Genomic DNA, 20348 nt, shown 5'->3' on the forward strand with positions numbered 1-20348 from the left:
TACTTTGAAAAATCACCAGTATATTTTTCTCTGCAGTTCACTTTTTTAATGTTATTTTTATTGTTGTATGCATATAGTAAAGATTTATTGTTTTAGATTATTTGTACTCAGAGAGGTCTCTCCCATAGCAAGAGACCTGTCAATCACCTGAAGTGGTGCTGGGATTTTCTACCTATTTTCTCTGAAATGCCGAAGCATCAGAAAAAAAATTTACATGAGTGCAATTGTGCAGCTAAGCTCTGTATCATGCTGCACATAGATTGAGCAACATGAATTGTGGGAAAAGTTCCCTTTTAATCCCTCCTGGCAGCTCTCAGACATCTTCCCTAGCCACATCCAGCTCTGAGCTTCTTAATGCTCTCTGAATGTTTCTCCCATTAATCTAAAGTTATCAGGGAAATTAAATATTGAAAAAAAAAAAAACTATCGGCTGCGCATAGAAACCAATCATGAAGCAGATTTTTTTTATTCTGCTCTTGAAAACTGAAACCTTTGTTGCCATCACCAACAAAAAGTTTTTCTTTTACACAGTTTCAAAACTGTCCCCCAATAATATTTCTGCTTTACAGAAGAAAGCAGTGGTAGAGAGGGCAGTCTATACTATGATGAGCTGCAGAGTTATAAAACTTTCCTGACTCCTACTGCCCAGCTATATCTATAAATACTGTCGGCAGCATCTTCAGTGTATTTCTAGAGATGTAGCTTCACACTGCTGACAGGGAGAAACTTCTCACCAGCAGGAGTTAGAGAGACAGGGTAAAGCTGCATTATATTGGATACACAGACTCTGCAGCATGATAGAGGACAGCTGTTCTAGACTACCAATCAATTTTGCTAACATCTAATGGACTTGGAATAGGAAGATTATTTTCCTCACAAGATAAAGGCAACATGGGAAATATAGTCTGCATAAGGGGACCCATATCAGACAGGAAGAAAGAATCAAGTTGACAAACTATCTAAAAATGGAACTTTGGCATTACTCTTAAAAAGGGAAGTCCATAGCAATTTTCATCCTAAATCCCTATCTATTTAATGCCATAATCTAAAACTATTTTCTAATATACTGTAATTAAAAATTCCGTATCCTGAACTACACTAACTGCTTCCCCCCCCCACCACTTCCTTTTTAAGGATACTTTGTTTGAGAATCCCAGTACAAGCTGAGATACTCAAATAGAGTATCAACAGGGGGCAGAGTCTACAGTCCCTGCCGCAGCCCCTGCCCCCTCCCTGAAACGTAAGGTCATCAGTGATGCTCATTTCAGGGTTTGGTCTAGTCCCTGCACTCTGTACGATGTGCACAATGACAGTGCGCGCCCTGTTGCTGGCTCAGATTAGCAGTAACGAGCCGGCAACAGAGAACATTGTCAGAATTGGAAGCTTATGGATCATTAATCTTTTTTGTTTTTCTCACCATGTCTCACAGATGGCGCTTTATGTCAGGGAGGGGACAGAGGCTACGACAATGACAGCAGCCTCTATCCCCTGATGACACTTCGTTTGAGTTTCCCAGCATGCACTGGGAAGTGAATAAAAGCAGTTAGATAGTGTAGTTAGGGTATGATAGGGCATTTTTATTCACAGTATATTAGAAAATAGTTAAGATCATGGCACTAAATAGGGATTTAGAAGGAAAATTACTTTGGACCACCCCTTTAAAGAAATACTTTTTTTTGCCAAAGTGCTGCATTAAACTGTCCCATATTTCAGGTTTCAACTGATGTGAAAGTCAATGATGTTCAAAACAGAGGGGTGCGGACACACCTTTTGCTGCAAATTGAGAGGTAATAACGGATCTTTAAGCTATTGTAATGGCAAAATAACCATTTCTGTACTCCAGGAATGCAGCTGGATCCTAAGAACGTACTGAAGAACCTGTGTACGCCAAGAACTTGATCAGCTCTGATAGCTGGTCAGAGAAGCAAAAGACGCCTTCATCAAAGCATTAATTGGGTTTTCAGCGCTTGGATCCTTACAGACACACTGTTCTGACATTACAAGATATGAGCAGTGGAGGACCCAGTATAATACACTTACCGACACACATTATATACTCCCGAAAGAAGGGGCATCTAAACCAGAAAGGAAGTATGTGCAGGTAAGGAGTCAAGCCTGGGAAAAGCTCCTTAAATTCTGTGTAATTGGTGCAAAAGTTTCCAAAAGCCCCAGCAACAAGGACACCGTGAGGGTGGAAGCCCATGAGATAATTATGCTGAGGATCTAAATCGACCGTCTTGATTATCTGGAAAAGAAGGAAACATTTACATTTTGGCGCTAAAAGGGATTGTGCCGTTTCTTACGCTTGACAAATCAGCATCTTCATATTGGAAATATAATATGGGATACAAATAGGATGAATATAATTATCCTTTTTAGAAAATAGATAATAAGGTCGGTACACGGAGTGCTGTATACAAAAACGATCTGCAATGTCCATTGTCAGAGTTACCTTTATTGGAAAATATTCCTTGAAATGCTTCCAGACTGTCCAGTTTCGTACCCACTGCCACCTGCGCCCTCCAGTCTGTGGGGTCTCCCAATCCAGGTACAACCAAAGCACATAGAGAGAGACCAGGAGCCAGAATCTTGCCAGAACCAACAGTAGGAACAATCCCACACAGCATTGTGCTGCAGAAAGAAGAGTGTGGAGACCAGTTAGTGTAAGGCCGGGTCACGCGAGCGTTCATTCTTTCATGATGAGATTCGGGTCGATTATGATAATGACACTCGGGTCAAACTCTAATCAGAGTTTGACCCGATTGTCAGTTTACTGTGATCCTATTCTTTTGCATGAGAAAAGAGCAGCACAGATGTGGAGAAGACGGGGAACTTAATTTCTCCTCCATTGTCTGCGTTCGTGTAAATCGGACTGCACTCAGATGACATCCAAGTGCAGTCTGACGTTTTCCACGCACCCATAGACTTGTATGGGTGTGCACGATCAGATTATCAGATGCACTCACAGCATGCAGAGATAGTTTTTTCATGCTGAATCGGCATAAGAAAAAAAGCTGATCTGCTCTCCCCCATAGTATAACATTTGTCCGAGTGCTATCCGATGAAATAGCAGATAGTACTCGTCCGAGTTATACGCTAGTGTGAACGAGACCTTAAAGATTATGTTTTCCTTCCCTCCAGTTTTTAATGCATCTAAAATTAAGAAACCGCTTTGTTAGTACAATGTTATTAGAAGGAACATTCTACAAACTGCTTATCAATAGCAGAAAGGCGGAGAGTGTAAACACCTGAAACAAAAGATTTTTTTATGTAAGGATATTCTAATCTTTAACTTTTAGTTAAATATTTATATTATGGGGTTTGTTCCAATATTACAAGCTAACATCAAGATAACAAGAAAATGGCTCAAGAGTCCCCTGTTCAGATGGACCTGTGGTCAAGCATGGGCACCGCCACTGAATGCAAATTCTGGGACAGAAAAATAATTTAAATCATTCTGCAAAAGTTATTTATAAACTATTATGAATAATTTAAAGAGGTTGTCCCACCTCTCTTTTGGAACGGACCAATCTCTAGTCTCCCTGCTTTCAGTGGGCAGGTGCAGATGGATAGTTCTGGTCTGTAAAGCTGCTGGTCAGAGGTGTGCGTGCTCTCCAACGCTGCAAGCAGAGGCAGCTTCAGAGGAGTGCAGGGGCACAGAAACAGGTCAGATTTGGAATTCACAGCAGTGCTTACAAACTATTTGAAAGAGCATGTAAGCACTGCGTGTGTTAGGCCAACGTTGCTAGACCATGACGCTTGCTAGTAACCTAGGCAAACAGCTGTAAACAGTAAAGTGGTTGTCCATTACTCAGACAGCCTCTTCTCAATCACTATGCTTTCCCCAGTGAAATAATAACAGCTACACTACCCTCCAGTGCCATCCCAACAGTGTCGGCACTGGCACTCCCAGGGCTCGCATGACATGGCTATATCATGCAATCCCTGCAGCCAAAACAATTCCAAAAGACTCTGCCCTCCCCCTTCACTCTGTTCCCTGCCCGGTTTCACCTTTCTCCGCTTGACCTACAGCTCACAGGTAGTGTAATTTATCTGGTGAAGCAGTCAGTCAAGCAGAGAAAGGTGGGTAGGAAGCAACACCGTGGAGGCAAAGGCTTGGGAAGTGCTTTGACATTCCCATAGCACTTAAGCCTTATTTACATATTAATTGACAAATTGTTTTTCTATCAAGAAGCAATAATATCTATGACATTTTTTAGAAACCAACATGATAATATAAAGGTTTTGAAGGGAGGGTGGCGAGTATCACGCTGACATATGTGATAGCCATCATGGCTTTGGAATCGGTGACCCAAACCACTCTGACTCCTCAATTTTCCTGACTCCACAGCCCCGCCTCACTGCTCAGCATGTACATAAAGTGCAGCACAGATCCTTAGCTCAGGAACAGAACATTTCATAACTTTCCCAAATTCTTATGAAAACATTTACAGCACATCCTGCATTGTACTACTGTACCCAATGTATTCAATATTTTTAGAAGTCGGTCCATTTTATACCGACTCCACAGTCCTGAATTAGCCATCACCAATCAATAATTATAGTGGATATGCTTCAACGGTCACATGTCCCTGTATCGGTAATTCATTGCTGCTGCATAGTAGAGATGGGCGGAGGACTAGGCGCTAAATTGACAGGAGCGACGGGACATCAGTAATGTGCATAACCTTTTTTTAATTTCCCACATCAGTCTGAGTAGTACTTTTTTTTTTTTTTTTTTAAATCACTACACAACTCCATTATGCCAACTTTCCACTCCTAACACACTCAAAGGAGTTTTAGAATGAAAAATCATGGGAATAAAAAGTGGAGATACATAAAAATTATAAGAAAACTCCCAATATTTCAGAGGTCGGGACCACGGTGCGTGACGTAAGGATGCAACAGGATACAGAGTTTGGATGGAGTTAGGCATGTGAATACAGAGATTCCAGAAAGACAGAACAACTTGTAACCTCTATTTATAACTTGAGCTGCAGAAGCTTTGAATGTGGGATAAAGGTGAGGTAGGAAAGTGACCTTGTGCTATTAAAAAGTCCCGTGTCGTTTCCAGGTGACTTTGCAGAATAAGATGTTGTGTGTATATGAAAGCTAACACTATTGCTGACCATTATATGCCTGCATTCTGAATTTTCAGCAGTTTTCCTCTATGCAGGCTTCATCTCTAATTATTATACATAACACACAGAAGAAAGGAGAAGATCCTGCTTCCCTGTCTCTCTACAGCACACCATCATAAGCAGCAGCATAGAGGACATTATACAGCAGTATGGAGCAGTGCAGCTGTGAATCCAGCTCTGGGGTGAAATAGAAAATAATAAAGCATCTGTGTGTCTGTATTGCTCATGTTGCGGCTGCTCCCTCCATAAACTCATAGATTACATCTGATAACCAATCTAGCAAATTACTCAGATCCCTGTAGTTTAACCCCTTAGATCACTTTGTCAATGGCTAGTACAGGGGATAGGTATACCTATTGTACATATTATACCATGATTGAAGGATGCCCATGAGTTGGCATGGCAGCTAAATACCCAATAAAGGCCCCTGGGTCCACCATTTTTGTACTCCTGTTAGTGGCTTAATAGGAGACAGAATTATAACTACAATGTAGAAGTATTGCAATGTATTGTGCTAGTAGTACACATTTTAAAGTTTCAAGTACTTTAGTGGGACTGAAAAAAAAATGAAATAAGAAACCTCTCCCTCCTCTCACCTCAACTGTTCTATTTATTTTGTTGAGATTTTTTTTTTAATGTATTTGCGTCTGTAACTATCTAAACTATTAAATATTGCAGTATGTAAGCAGGAGTCACTGAGAAATGAGCCCTCACACAACGTGCGATTGGCCAAGTTGCTCCATCAGTTACTAGAAAATCACATATTTGGAAATTGTACCCTTACCTTAAGTAACAATTACCATTACCACACTTCCATAGAAAGTGACAGCATGTGGGTGCAAAATGCAATATGTGAATGGTCTTACCCAGCAGTAAAAATGAGAAGACCCACTGTAATACAGCCAATGTCTGGATCCGCCTGGCCAATGGGATGTTCAGAGGTGCAAACTCCACTTTCATCCTGAATGGACTAATGGTTTCTCTAGAAAAGAAAAAAATAGAAGAAGTTTAGCCTGCCAGAAAATTAAAAGGAGTGCTAGTTTCCACCTTATCCTTGCCCCCGTATTACCCACTCAGTCTGAAAGCAGTCATCAGTGGAACCAAAATGTATCACCATCATCAACCTGACATCCAGATGGGTTCTCCAACCCAATGGTGTCAATTCATCAAGCAGTAAAACTGCTTACAATGGTGCAAAAATTTTTGCGCAAATCTGCCAGCAAATTCACCATAATCATCACCACAAAAGTGGAGTAAATTACAACAGAAACGTATGCCAGACCCGACTGTAGAACATTTTCTTGTGCTGGTGCATGGTCACTAAGAGATGCATCAAATTCATTAGGGAATCTGACCTAATTTTTCTTTTAATGTTTGAACTTTGTTAAAATGTTTATTTTTAAGTGTACAAAACTAAATGGTGTAATGTTTCTTTTTTTTAATAACATTTTTATTTTGTGTGCAAGTGTTAGAGCATGACACTGGTGTCACCCCGGCCGTATACAGGCAAATCATATCAATTAATTTAGGTTTTCAGAAAAAGAAGCTGAAACATATCCAATGAAGACACAGCAGGCCACTGGCAAGCAGACTAAATGATCGCAATCTGCTACTTTTCAGGGTATGCCAAACAAGCAGGATTATCCAGATAATGTGCCAATATTACTGGATTTATTTCTGCTTGTGGTTGACTTTAGCTCAAACTATTAACCAGGGTTAAATATATGCTAAAAGCATTTACTACTGTGATAAACATATGCGTAGACTGGTACAGCGATTATATAGTCGGCGTAAGCTGTTGGAGTAATAACATTCTAAAACTAACTGGTTAGAATTTAGGCTTTTTTTCTTTGTTTGTTTTTAGCTTAACAGGTCTGAAATTCATATGTTAAGTAATATTTCTTCATGTTGGTCAGAGACCTATTTTTCTGATGAATAAAAATAGTAAATGGTTTACATCTTGACTACCTACAGCTACCACTAGAGGGAGCTGAGGAGCCAACTGTAGACAGAAGTACGAAGATGAAATTTGTGAGCATGGGAGGTATTAGCTGAGCACCAGTGGAGATGAAGAGGAGAGCAGAGATGTGTGATGGGGCAGCATAGACTAGTAGGAAAGAATTATTGAAAAATGGCAATTAGTGTATGCACGGCATAGAGCAAAACAGCAAAGACATTCATGGACTGAGGAACAATCATTTGATAGTCAAAGGAATAAAAAAAAAAAAAAAGCATCCGTGACTATCAGAAGTATTGGATTTTTTTTTTCGACTGATGATGCAGCCAGTGCTTATGATAGAAATAAAAGAAAAAACCAACATGTCTGAACTGTGTTTATAAATGAAACAATCATTATTGGTCAGAGTATGCAAAAAAAATGGTCCGAGCTTAATCAGTTTGGTCAGTGTGTGAGATTTTACCATCAGATTTTGATTAGCGTTTCATTAGTTTTTCTCATATGGGTAATAATAATATAAAAAAAAAAAAAAAAAAAAAAAAAAAAAATTCTCCAGCTTCTCCTAGCAAATAATGAAAAACGGACAGCAGACATTTGGCATCAGCGTGCCGTCCGACGTTTCTCACTGACCCATAGACTTACACTGGCAATTTTGATCCGACACAAGGATCAATATTAGACAAGTTTCGGTGCTTTTGTGCAGAAAAATAAGTTCAAGAAAAAAATAAAAATAAACACAACATGGATGTGTTAACAGCACCATAGACTATCGTAGGTACGAGTGCAATCCATGAAATACACAGATAACACGCGTACGAGAAAAACCGCCATCTGAATGAGAAGATGAGTATTTTCTGAGGTTTAGATGTTGCAAATTTTGTGCAGAATTTCTGAACCTACCAGCTAATTAGGTTACTATAGTTTTTTGCATGCATTTTTATCACTCTTTCGATCGTGATACACTGCTGAAAAAAATAAAGGGAACACTCAAATAACGCATCCTAGATCTGAATGAATGAAATATTCTCATTGAATACTTTGTTCTGTACAAAGTTGAATGTGCTGACAACAAAATCACACAAAAATCAATGGAAATCAAATTTATTAACCAATGCAGGCCTGTATTTGGAGTCACCCCCAAAATTAAAGTGGAAAAACACACTACAGGCTGATCCAACTTTGATGTAATGTCCTTAAAACAAGTCAAAATGAGGCTCAGCATTGTGTGTGGCCTCCACGTGCCTGTATGACCTCCCTACAACGCCTGGGCATGCTCCTGATGAGGTTGCAGATGGTCTCCTGTGGGATCTCCTCCCAGACCTGGACTAAAGCATCCGCCAAACTCCTGGGATGTGCTCAATCGGATTCAGGTCTGGGGAACGGACAGGCCAGTCCATAGCTTCAATGCCTTCATCTTGCAGGAACTGGTGACACACTCCAGACACATGAGGTCTGGAATTGTCCTGCATTAGGAGGAACCCAGGGCCAACCACACCAGCATATAGTCTCACAAGGGGTCTGAGGATCTCATCTCGGTACCTAATGGCAGTCACGCTACCTCTGGCGAGCACATGGAGGGCTGTGCGGCCCTCCGAAGAAATGCTACCCCACACCATTACTGACCCACTGCCAAACCGGTCATGCTGAAGGATGTTGCAGGCAGCAGATCGCTCTCCACGGCGGCTCCAGACTCTGTCACGTCTGTCACATGTGCTCAGTGTGAACTTGCTTTCATCTGTGAACAGCACAGGGTGCCAGTGGCGACTTTGCCAATCCTGGTGTTCTGTGGCAAATGCCAAGCGTCCTGCACGGTGTTGGGCTGTGAGCACAACCCCCATCTGTGGACGTCAGGCCCTCATACCACCCTCATGGAGTCGGTTTCTAACCGTTTGTGCAGACACATGCACATTTATGGCCTGCTGGAGGTCATTTTGCAGGGCTCTGGCAGTGCTCCTCCTGTTCCTCCTTGCACAAATGAGGAGATAATGGTCCTGCTGCTGGGTTGTTGCCCTCCTATGGCTCCCTCCAGAGCATGGAGCAGATACCAAGAGATGTGGACACGGTGCTGACAGACACAGCTACCCTTCTTGCCACAGCTCGCACTGATGTGCCATCCTGGATGAACTGCACTACCTGAGCAACTTCTGTGGGTTGTACTGTAGACACCGCCTCATGCTACTGTACCTCTAGGGGTGAGAGCAATGGCAAAATGAAAAAGTGACCAAAACAACAGCCAAAAAGGAACAGAGAAATGGTCTGTGGTCACCACCTGCAGAACCACTCCTTTATAGGGGGTATCTTGCTAATTTCCTATCATTTCTACCAGTTGTCTGTTTCATTTGCACAACAGCAGGAGAACTTGATTCACAATCAGTGTTGCTTCATAACTGGACAGGTAGATTTCACAGAAGCGTTATTGACTTGGAGATAAACAACACAATGTAAGTGTCCCCTTTATTTTTTTGAGCAGTGTATATCAGGCCTCCTTCACACATCTCTATAAAACTGGTACCGATACCATCAGTGTTTTTCCGGGATGGAGATAGAATGACATTACAAAGCTTCTCCTCTACTTTGCAATGTTAAACATGGATAGCACATGGATGGCATACTGATGGTGTGTGCTGTACGGGTTTTTCACAGACCCATACACTTGTATAGGCCCTCGTCATCCGTGTTGCCGTAAAAAAAGAGGGACAGTTCTCCATGTGGTTCACACGGACATGTGAAGACCACCATAGGTTATAATGGGTACGTGTGATATCCGTGACAAAAATGGGTGCCGCAGGTACCGGAAACCCGGAGGTGTGAAGGAGGCTTTAACTAAAGAAGCTTTGTTTTTGATACTTCCTGGTATTTGGCTTTGACAAAACTCCATTGATACAGTCATGTGTGGAGAATATGCTTTTTTTAACCTGCATATAATGTAATTTTATGGGGAAAATCCAGACATAAAACTGTGTACTCCCAAGCGAAATTGACATGTTGTGGGTTTCAAACATGCACAGCAGGTCAGGTCAGCACAGGGGGCAGGACAGCTCTAGAAACCCCACACACTTTGCAGGAACTGTAAGGCTATGTTCACACATGTTTTTTCAGCATTTTTTGTTGCAGATTTTTATGCAAATTTTCAGCTGCCTTTTGCAGTAGCAGCAAAGTCCATTAGAAACCAGAATTCTCTGTTCACACATTATGGGTTTTCTTTTGCTGTGTATTTTGTGCCTTGGTTGGGTTTTTTGAAAATAGAGCACGTCACTTCATTCAGCGTTTATTCACACATAGGAAGTAATGGCTGGTGAAAAAAAAACCCCACACCAAAAACGCAGGTACTTTTTTTTCAGCGCTTTTGATGACAAAGTAGAATGGGGTTCTTTTTTTTTTTTTTTTTTTTTACAGAACTTTACGCACATGCATAAAAAGAGACATAAGGACAGTGAAAAAAAAAGCACCAAAACTGCAAGAAAAATCTGCAGCAAACCTCCCTCGAGAGATCAGGTTTTGCTGCAGATTTGTGACGCCCAAAAAAAACACATGATGTGTGAACACAGCCTAAGACGCTGTGTTTGACGCAAAAATACGCAGGGTCAAAAACTCATCGTGGGAAGGTAACCTAAAGGCTACCAAGTAGACACAGAATCTCCCAGATAAGTTATCTCCTACTTTCAGCATGTGAGTGACTTCAGGAAATGGGAGAGATAACTGGTTGCTATGACAACAATACTTTTCGGCTCTCATGTTGCTATTGTTACTGTTCTAATGTGTTCACAGATAAGAAAACTTTGTAAGGGCCCCGTCACACTAAGCGATGCAGCAGCGATCCCGACAACGATACGACCTGTCAGGGATCGTTGCTGCATCGCTAATACATCGCTGGTGAGCTGTCAAACAGGCAGGCTCACCAGCGATGAGGGGAGCAGCGATATCGTGGAAAGAATCGTTCCACGATGTCCTGCTCCCGTTACCAGCCTGCTGCAAGCAGGAGCAGGCTGGTAACTATGGTAAACATCGGGTTACTAAGTGCGCGTGTGCCCCTAGTAACCCGCTGTTTACCATGGATACCACTCTGCTACGGTGCGCGGGAGCCTCCGCGCACCGTAGCAGAGTGGTATCCATGGTAAACAGCGGGTTACTAAGTGCGCGCGTGCCCCTAGTAACCCGATGTTTACCATAGTTACCAGCCAGATCGTTGGTCCCGCTGGTCACACACAGCGATGTGTGCTGGCCAGCGGGAGGCCAACGACCAAAAAATGGTCCAGGACACTTTGCAACGATCAGCAACCTCACAGCAGGGGCCTGATCGTTGCAAAGTGTCACACACAGCGACATCGCTGGTGAGGTCGCTGGTGAGTCACCAAAACCGTGACTCAGCAGCGATATCGCTAGCGATATCGCTATGTGAGACGGGGGCTTAACAGATCTTGATTAGTACTTGAGTGTCTCCAATGTAAAGGCCCCGTCTCACATAGCGATATCGCTAGCGAGATCGCTGCTGTGTCACGGTTTTGGTGACGCAACAGCGACCTCACCAGCGATGTCGCTATGTGTGACACTTTGCAACGATCAGGCCCCTGCTGTGAGGTCGCTGATCGCTGCAAAGTGTCCTGGACCATTTTTTGGTCTTTGGCCTCCCGCTGGCCAGCACACATCGCTGTGTGTGACCAGCGGGACCAACGATCAGGCTGGTATCCATAGTAAACATCGGGTTACTAGGGTCACGCGCGCACTTAGTAACCCGCTGTTTACCATGGATACCACTCTGCTACAGTGCGCGGGAGGTTACCGCTCACGGTAGCAGAGTCGTATCCATGATAAACATCGGGTTACTAAGTGCACGCGTACCCCTAGTAACCCGATGTTTATCATGGATACGACTCTGCTACCGTGAGCGGTAACCTCCCGCGCACCGTAGCAGAGTGGTATCCATGGTAAACATCGGGTTACTAGGGGCACACACGCACTTAGTAACCCGATGTTTATCATGGTTACGAGCCTGCTCCTGCTTCAGCAGCAGGCTGGTAACCGGGAGCAGGACATCGTGGAACGATTCTTTCCACGATGTCGCTGCTCCCCTGATCGCTGGTGAGCCTGCCTGTTTGACAGCTCACCAGCGATCACATAGCGACGCAGCAACGATCCCTGACAGGTCGTATCGTTGTCGGGATCGTTGCTGCATCGCTTAGTGTGACGGGGCCTTAACAGACCCTATAAACCAGTGTAGTCTTAACCATCGCTTCAATCTGCCATTACAGATTGTCACCTACTTCAAGGGAGTCTGTCGCCCCCAAAATGCCCCTATAAAAATCACACTAGCGCTGTACATTAGTGGTGCAATGCCTGAGAAAAATACTTATTCAGATCCAAATGAGAGGGCTTTGGCGCACTGTTATACTCCTTCAATTAGAATTTGGGTACATCCCCAACTCTTGAGTGACACTTGCCCAGAGCGAACGCTGCTTGAACCCTGTGTGTGCACACTGACACTGCCTGAGCCCGGCCGCAAGCACACGGTGTCATTAGCAGAGAGCATTGTGGGAGAGCACGTTCTCCTGAAGCCGCTCGCCACACTTCCAGGCGCATCAATGTAGTGAGTACAAAGAAGAGCCAAGGAGAAGGCGCCCACCCACGCTGTGTGAGCTGAAGCAGTGTCAGTGTGCACACACAGGCTCGCGGGCTGAGTTCAACCTGTGCTCACTCTGAGCAAGTGTGCACTGTCAAACAGAAGCAATGAAAGCCCCCAAAATGTAAATTGAGGGGGCGCTGTGTACACTGAGCCATGCCATGAGCGCGCTGAACACCCGTACATGCATCGGAATTAAAAGTAATTTTCTCAAGCACGATACTACGAAAATGCAGTGTTGATGCGATTATTATAAGGGCCAAGTCCCTCATATCAACGTAGCGTTCAATATGCATTTTGGGGGGTGACAGACGCTATGTAGGGGGCAGTTATGAGGGAGCCTTATTTTGCAGCTTGTGGATATAAACGAGAGTTTTCATTCACTGGCAAATTTTTTTTACCAAATCTCAACAATATCATGCAGAGAAAAATACAGATGGAATCTGCGTAGAAATGGATTTGCTGTCAATTTATGTTTAGGATCAGTTCTGAATTTCTTGCTGATTTTTCCGTGATTACTTAAGGATCTTCAGTAATATTTAAAAAAAAAATATTAAATAAAAATTTGTAACATAAAATGAAAACCAACACTATACTCACCTTACCTGCAGCGTCTGTATGGCTCAGTCATGGGAGTATAATGTGCTTACTTATTTTGGTTTATCTTTGCAGCTAATTTACCGACAAATCTGCACACTTTTACACAAATTTGCTGCTGTAGATCTTCCTGCGCTTTTTGTAAAAAACAATCTACCCTGTGTGAACATACCCTTAGGTTTCATTCAGACATCCGTGTTGCATCCATTTTTTTCAAGTATACAAGACGTACCTATTATAACCTATGGTGCTGCTTACATGTCTGCGTTTTCCATGAGAAATGTCCATTTGTTTTCAGCAGCATGGATGACAAGGGGCAATACAAGCCTATGGGTCCGTGATTAACATTGCAAAGTATAGGAGAAACTTTGTAATTTATTCATCTGTGAAAAACACTGATGCCACTGGTATCTGTGCTTAAACATGTACGTGCAAAAAAAAAAAGGTGTGTGAATGAGGCCTTAGAGATTGAAACATCGCAACCTGTTTGAATGAATAAGGCTACATTCCCATGATGAGCATTTGATGTTGCAGATTTTCTGCACTCATTAAGTAAAATTGGCTAATTGCATTTTTTCTAAAGTCTTAAACATAAAAAAAAAAAAAAAATCACCAAAAACTCAGTGTGAACAAGGCAAGGGCTGCAGTATCATAACTTCATGTTGTACTAACAAAAAACATGTCAGCTACTTGCACAACTATTTCATGATACAATTTAATTGACCGTTGCCTGAGATTAGGGATTTGCAGCAACCATTAGACACTAAAAAAACGTGCAGACATGGTGCAAGTGACTTACAATTAAGTCGATCCTAGCATGATGCATATAACTTGTGATCAGTGACCAAAATCTGATATGTATGTATCACATGGAAACACTGTACTATCCTGGTATTTTGCTCACATGCTGCGTTTTTGCCACATTTTTCAAGGATAAAAAACCCTGCATTCTACGGTGTCAGCAAAGTGAATGAGATTTCTGAAATCTCATGCTGATTTTTTTTCCTTGCTGATATGAGCTATCCGTGTGTTTTTGAAAATATGCAGCATGTCAATTCCTTTAGCATTTTTTTGCAGTTTTTTTTTTTTTTTTTTTTTTTTTTTTTTTTTTTTTTTTTTACACGTTGAAATGAATTGGAAAAGAAAGTAAAATTTCACCTAAAACACAGATAAAAAACATGCGTATTTTATAGCGTTTTTCCTGCTAATACTCTGGTTTTTGGAGCAAAAGAAATCTGCTGCAAATTCTAAAGTATGTATACATACCCAAAGGCCACGTTCAGTATCTGACATCAGTATTGTAATTAAAAACCAGGAGTGCGTTAGAAATGCAGAAATGGTGAGGTGTTTCTATTATACTTTTCCTCTGATTTCCGCTCCTGGTTTTAGCTTACAAATACTGATGCAAGTAACTCACCAAATACTGAATGTGGTCTTAGGGTATGTACACATATTAAGGCTACGTTCCCACAATGAGTTTCTGGTGAGTTTTTTTACGCTGCATATTTTTGAAAAAATGCAACCTATTTTACTTAATGGGTGCAGAAAATCTGCAATATCAAAAACTCACCAAAAGCTCATTGTGAGAATGGAACCTAAGTATTTGCTACAGACATTTCTGCTGCAAATACTTAAAGGGGATATCAGGGAATTTATGACAAATAAAAAAGTGTGCCTAAGCACTAACAGGCAGGTAGTTGCTACCTACCTGCCTATTGTGACGTCGCCATTCTTCCCCGGCACAAAGCGGTCACATACTTCTCCTGCCGGCGATTCAGCTGCCTCCACTGACGCAATGGGGAGAGACTGACGTCATTTTGATTGACAGCCGGCTCCCCCAGTTAGGTAGCAGGAATCCGGCTGTCAATCAGAATGACGTTGGAAGTCCTGCCCCGTCAACAGAGTGGAAAAGAATCCGCCGCTCTGTGGATGTGACGTCAGCAAGAGCGATCGGTGACTGCTCTGTGCCGGGGAAGAACGGCGCTGGGCACTATCAACTACCTGAATGTTAGTGCTTAGGCAGAATTATTATTTTTCATAAAGTCCCGGATATCCCTTTTAAGTGTTGGCAGGAAAAACAATGCATAAAATAAGCATGTGGGTTTTTTTTTTTTTTTTTTTTTTTTTTTATTGTTTCCCCATTCATTAACATAGGTGAAAAATATGCTGTAAAAAAAAAAAAAAAAGTACACACGTTGAGTAAAATTTCTGCACCATTTCTGCATCTCTTGGCAGGAAAAACGGCTGCAAAAACGTGCATTTTGCCGCATTTTTTACTGATTTGAGTGAAGTCAATGGTGAAAAATGCACAGAGAATTGACATGCTGCAGATTATTTTCTGCACCAAATCTGCAAGCTAAAAATAAGCAATGTGTGCATGACACTTCAGGTTCCTCATTCACTTTGCTGGCATCAGGATTGCTTCAGGTTTTGCTAGCAAATCTGCATTTCAAAAATGCACCAAATCTGCAATGTGTGCGCACAGTCAAAATAATGGGCACTGTTTCAGATCTGCAAGGAAAAAATAAGCATCGTGTGTATGAGACTTCAGGAATCTCATTCACTTTGCTGGTACTAGGAAATCCTTCAGATTTTATGAGAAAACTGAGCAGCCCACATGTTGCGTTTTTTTTTTTTTTGCAGCATTTTTTATGCAAATTTTAAGCTGTGTTTTCCAGTACCAGCAAAGTCTAGGAGATTTCAGAAATCTCATGCACACACATTGGTTTTTTTTCCTGACTGATTTGGCAACCTCTTGTGTTTTTGCAAAATGCAACATGTCACTTCTTTCAGCGTTTTTCACCCATAAAGAGCAATGGGTAAGTGCAAAAAGGAGGGAAAAAAAACGCAGGTACCAGGTCTTGGAACAAAACAGCTGAGGAAGTTGAATGGTGTCTTTTTTTATGCACTAAACTTTATCAGCATACACAAGAGACAAATGTACCCTGACAAACTCAGCAAAAAAACAAAACCTGCTTTTTCGATGCTGCTTCTTCACTGCCAAGAGAGCAGGTTTAACCTGCGGAAAAAAAAACCCAGCAAAAAAGCAGTGTGTGAACCATAGCCTTACACAAAAACACATACTTAACGTGTGCACTTACCCTAAAGTGTCTAGTTTACACAGTTTTTTTTTTTTTTTTATCCCTGCTAGAGCTAAAGGTGCAACACAAATTACTTTATAGCCACTATCAGATCCATACAGACAGTAGGTCTTATATTGGAGTCAGATTGAAGCAAAAATCAAAATCCTGCTGCAAATTTAATTGTTCTCTATGTAATAAAAAAAAGTTCTAAAAGACTTGGGACGTTCTAAGACTATGATCACATGTGCAGTAATCATCAGTGTTATAACTGATCCAGCAGCAATCCATTGGCAAAAAGTTGTACAGACAACTTTACTTTTTTTTTTTTTTTTAATTTTCAGCTGGATCCAGTTTTTTTTTTTTTTTTTTAACATTGGAGTCTATGGACAACGGATCCATTAGTTTGCCATCCGTTTTTATCTCACAGGATCAGTTTCAAATGTAAGATAACGGATGGCTAATTAAAGGATCCATTGTCCACAGACTTCAGTGTTAAAAAAACTGATCCAGCTGAAATCTTTAAAAAAAAAAAAAAAACAGACAAAAGTGTCTGCACAACTTTTTTGCAAAGGAATTGCTGCTGGATCTGTTCTAAGGGTATGTACAGACGTATCGCCCAGCCTGCGGCCCCGACACTGCGGAGGAACAGCGCGCGGATATGCAGATGACCTCCGTTTTTTGTTTGTTTGGTTTTTTTTTTAAAAAAAAAAAAAAAAACTACGGACTTTCCCCATACAGATTAGGTCTATGGGGAAAGCCTACATGCGGACCCGCAGGAGAAATTGACATGTGGTCTGGAAAGACGCGCCGCATGTCAGTCAGTTTCCAGATGCATAGTGGACATGGGATTTGTACAAATCCCATCCACTATGCTGTAACAGCTGGCCGCTGCGGGTTTGACGCTGCATAAGTCTGCACACACCCTAACTGACATGTGAACATAGTCTTTAATGTGATTCATTAACCTAGTGTTGAGCGAGTATGTTCTATTAACCCTTTCGGCGAGTACGCTCGGGCCGAGCTCCGAGTTGTTACAGCTGCTCGGTGATATAGTTGAATCGCTCCCGTGTGCATGATTTGCGACTGTTTGACTCAACCATATCACCGAAGGGCTGTAAATACTCGGAGCTCGGCCCGAGCATACTCGGCGAAAGGGTTAATAGAACATACTCGCTCAACACTAATTAACACATTCTGACATGTACTCCAAGCGAATTAAAAAAAAAACAAATGTAATAAATTGCTCACCAATAACCTAGATATAAAATGGATTACAATTAACCAAAGCGCTGACTTTCCATGCACTTGAGCTTACAGAGGACAGAAGTCACTGGTGGAGGTAGGAGAACAGGTTTTCCAGGTTACAGATTCACAGCGAGTAATAAGCAGTTTGGAAAAATGGAAAGAATACAGGATTTTTTGAAAAATTCGCTGATCACTAATGACAATTCCTAGACAGTTAGTCATGGAAGATCTGATCAGTGAAAGTTCTGGCAAATGTTATTTGTGTAAAGTAAAAGACAATCACAGCCCACAAGTATTAGAGGATGGAATGGAGAGCAATGGGGCCCTAGAATGAGTCACATATAATCCAGATCTACAGGTACAGGAGTCATTGCAGCACATGGCAGTCACTCACCTCCTCAGTGTCCTCCTATACTAGGGGAGCTTGCTGCACTTCCTTGCATGGGTGGGATATACTTTCCCTAGGACTAGTGAGGCTTGTTCTGTGGGGCTGACATTAGACACCAGGGGAGGTGCTGGCAGTCTGACACCCAGCTGATGCACATGTTAACCCATCCCGCGCCACAGGAGAGCCAGCTCTGGGTATTGCACCATCTGTCCTGCTACTCAGTGATTACTACCCCCACTAGAGTTCCTATCCTGCTCTTCCTCTCTGAAGAGGCTATCCACACATAAAAAAGTAAAACAGCTCTATAAACACCTCTGTATCTGCAGTCTCCTTTATTTCCTGGGAGAACAAATTCTACATATACGACTTTACACAATGTAACTGTACATCACATGCTGATACAGAATCAGATAGAACACATACGTGATATGTATATGATGGGAAATGTATGTTTTCCGTCCATCTTGAAGTGCGATAGATCCTGTTTCATAACACCGTGAAGTGTCTGAAGTTTCTTCTTCATCTTGTGATGAGATTCTGTGCCATCCCATCCTGGAGGAACAGAAGCAGCGATTCATCAAGTAAAGACTTTGAAATGTTTTTCTTTACGCTTTCTATCAGCGCCAACAACCAGTACGTGTATTGGCTATAAAAATGAAGCCGTGTCATCGCATCAAGCAGTAAAGAATGGCTGCTAAATACTTGTCTTCCCGTCCTTACCAGCATTTAAAATTCGAATTGTGACTATACACGAGTAGTGTTTTTTTTATGCAAAGTAGTAATGAAAAGAATGAAAATATGATAAAACCACAACAAAAATGACTCATGTAGTTACACAGAAAGTCACAGGAAATTGTAACCTCCAACCATTTTTGGAAACATTACAAAACACCCATTTTAATAAGTTAATTAAAGGCAATCTGTCTTCAGATCTTTGCTACCTCGTCTGAAAGCAGTATAATGTAGGAAAAGAAACCGTGATTCCAGCGATGTATCACTTAGTTTATTGGGTGCAGCAGTTGTGATACAATCAGAGTTTTTACATTTAGCAAAGCTCAGAAAGCTGCCCCTGCCCACACCACTGATTAACAGCTTTTGTGTCAGTGGTGCGGGCGTAGTCGGCCCAGGAGCACCTAGTCCCGCGCTGATAATCTCCTGCTGATAAAACACTCTTTGTAATGAAACAACAGCACACAGTCTAGTGACACATCACTGAAATCAGGGTCTCAGCCCCTACCTCATGCTACTCTCAGATTACATAGCAATAACCCGCTGACAGATTCCCTTTAATAAATACAAGGAAATACAGAATAATATCTACTTAGATGGATGTACATGTTTCGGCTATATACGAAGGGCGATCCAAAAGTAATGATAATCAATACTAAACACAATGAATATAGTAAAAAAAAAAATATTTTTCTACATAGTCTCCTAACAAGTCTATACATTTAGTCCATCTCTTTTCTAAACTTAGAATTCCCTTCGAAAAAAAATCTTGATCTTGACCCTCAAAAAAATCCCCAACAGTGGTTATCACGTCGCTATTGTCGTCAAATTTCTTGCCCCGGAGGTGTTCCTTGAGCCGAGGAAAGAGAAAGAAGTCACTGGGGGCTAGATCTGGCGAATAGGGGGAGTGTTCCACCAGTTCAAAGCCCGCTTCTTGAATGGTAGCCATGGCAACTGCAGCTTTGTGAGCCGGCGCGTTATCTTGGTGAAACAGCACTCCAGCCCGCAGTTTGCCGCGCCTTTTCTCCTTGATAGCCTCCCGCAATCTTCTTATTTGTTCTGCGTAGTAGGAGCCCGTAATAGTGGCTCCCTTCTCCAAATAGTCCACCATAATAATTCCTTCAGCGTTCCAAAAAACGGACGCCATAACCTTCCCTGCTGAGCTTGACACTTTGAATTTCTTCGGCGTCGGTTCGTTGGCTCGTTTCCATGTCATCGATTGTTGTTTCGTTTCGGGATCAAAGTGGTGGATCCAGGTCTCATCCATGGTCAAAAAACTGACAAAAAATTCTCCTTGTCTGCTTGGAACTTTTAGAGACTTGCTATTGAAATGTCAACTCGTTTCTTCTTTTGCTCGTCGGTTAACATTTTTGGCACCCAACGAGCCGAGACCTTTCTCATATGCAATTCTTTTGCAAGGATTCTTTGAATACTGCCATATGAGATCCCTGTGACCTCAGCTACATGCCTGATAGTCACTCTTTTATCGGCCAATACAACTTCTTCAACTTTTTTCACGTTTTCTTCATTGAGGGACGTGGATGGGCGTCCTTCACGATGTTCATCTTCCGTCGATGTTCTTCCCAGCTTA

At 41.9% G+C, this 20348-nt stretch overlaps 1 protein-coding gene across 2 annotated transcripts in view; it reads right to left on the reverse strand.

Annotated features, from left to right (window-relative positions):
• MOGAT1 (monoacylglycerol O-acyltransferase 1) overlaps positions 1-18600 on the reverse strand; it is a 30668-nt gene extending 12068 nt beyond the window's left edge. Inside the window, exons 1-4 of one of the 2 annotated variants that reach the window (XM_073674609.1) lie at positions 18452-18600; positions 6008-6123; positions 2453-2631; positions 2041-2245 (exon numbers count right to left, since the gene is read on the reverse strand). In XM_073674609.1, coding sequence (XP_073530710.1) covers positions 2041-2245; positions 2453-2631; positions 6008-6123; positions 18452-18579 — 628 coding nt within the window. In that variant the 5' untranslated portion in view covers positions 18580-18600. Of the gene's footprint in view, positions 1-2040; positions 2246-2452; positions 2632-6007; positions 6124-18034; positions 18192-18451 lie in introns of those variants that run through there. The other variant, XM_073674610.1, reaches the window with a different exon arrangement.
• Positions 18601-20348: the final 1748 nt, after the last annotated feature.

The sequence above is a fragment of the Phyllobates terribilis genome, unplaced genomic scaffold, assembly GCF_046119375.1.
Source record: "Phyllobates terribilis strain yellow unplaced genomic scaffold, ASM4611937v1 Scaffold_3__8_contigs__length_932513732, whole genome shotgun sequence".
NCBI lineage: Eukaryota > Metazoa > Chordata > Amphibia > Anura > Dendrobatidae > Phyllobates > Phyllobates terribilis.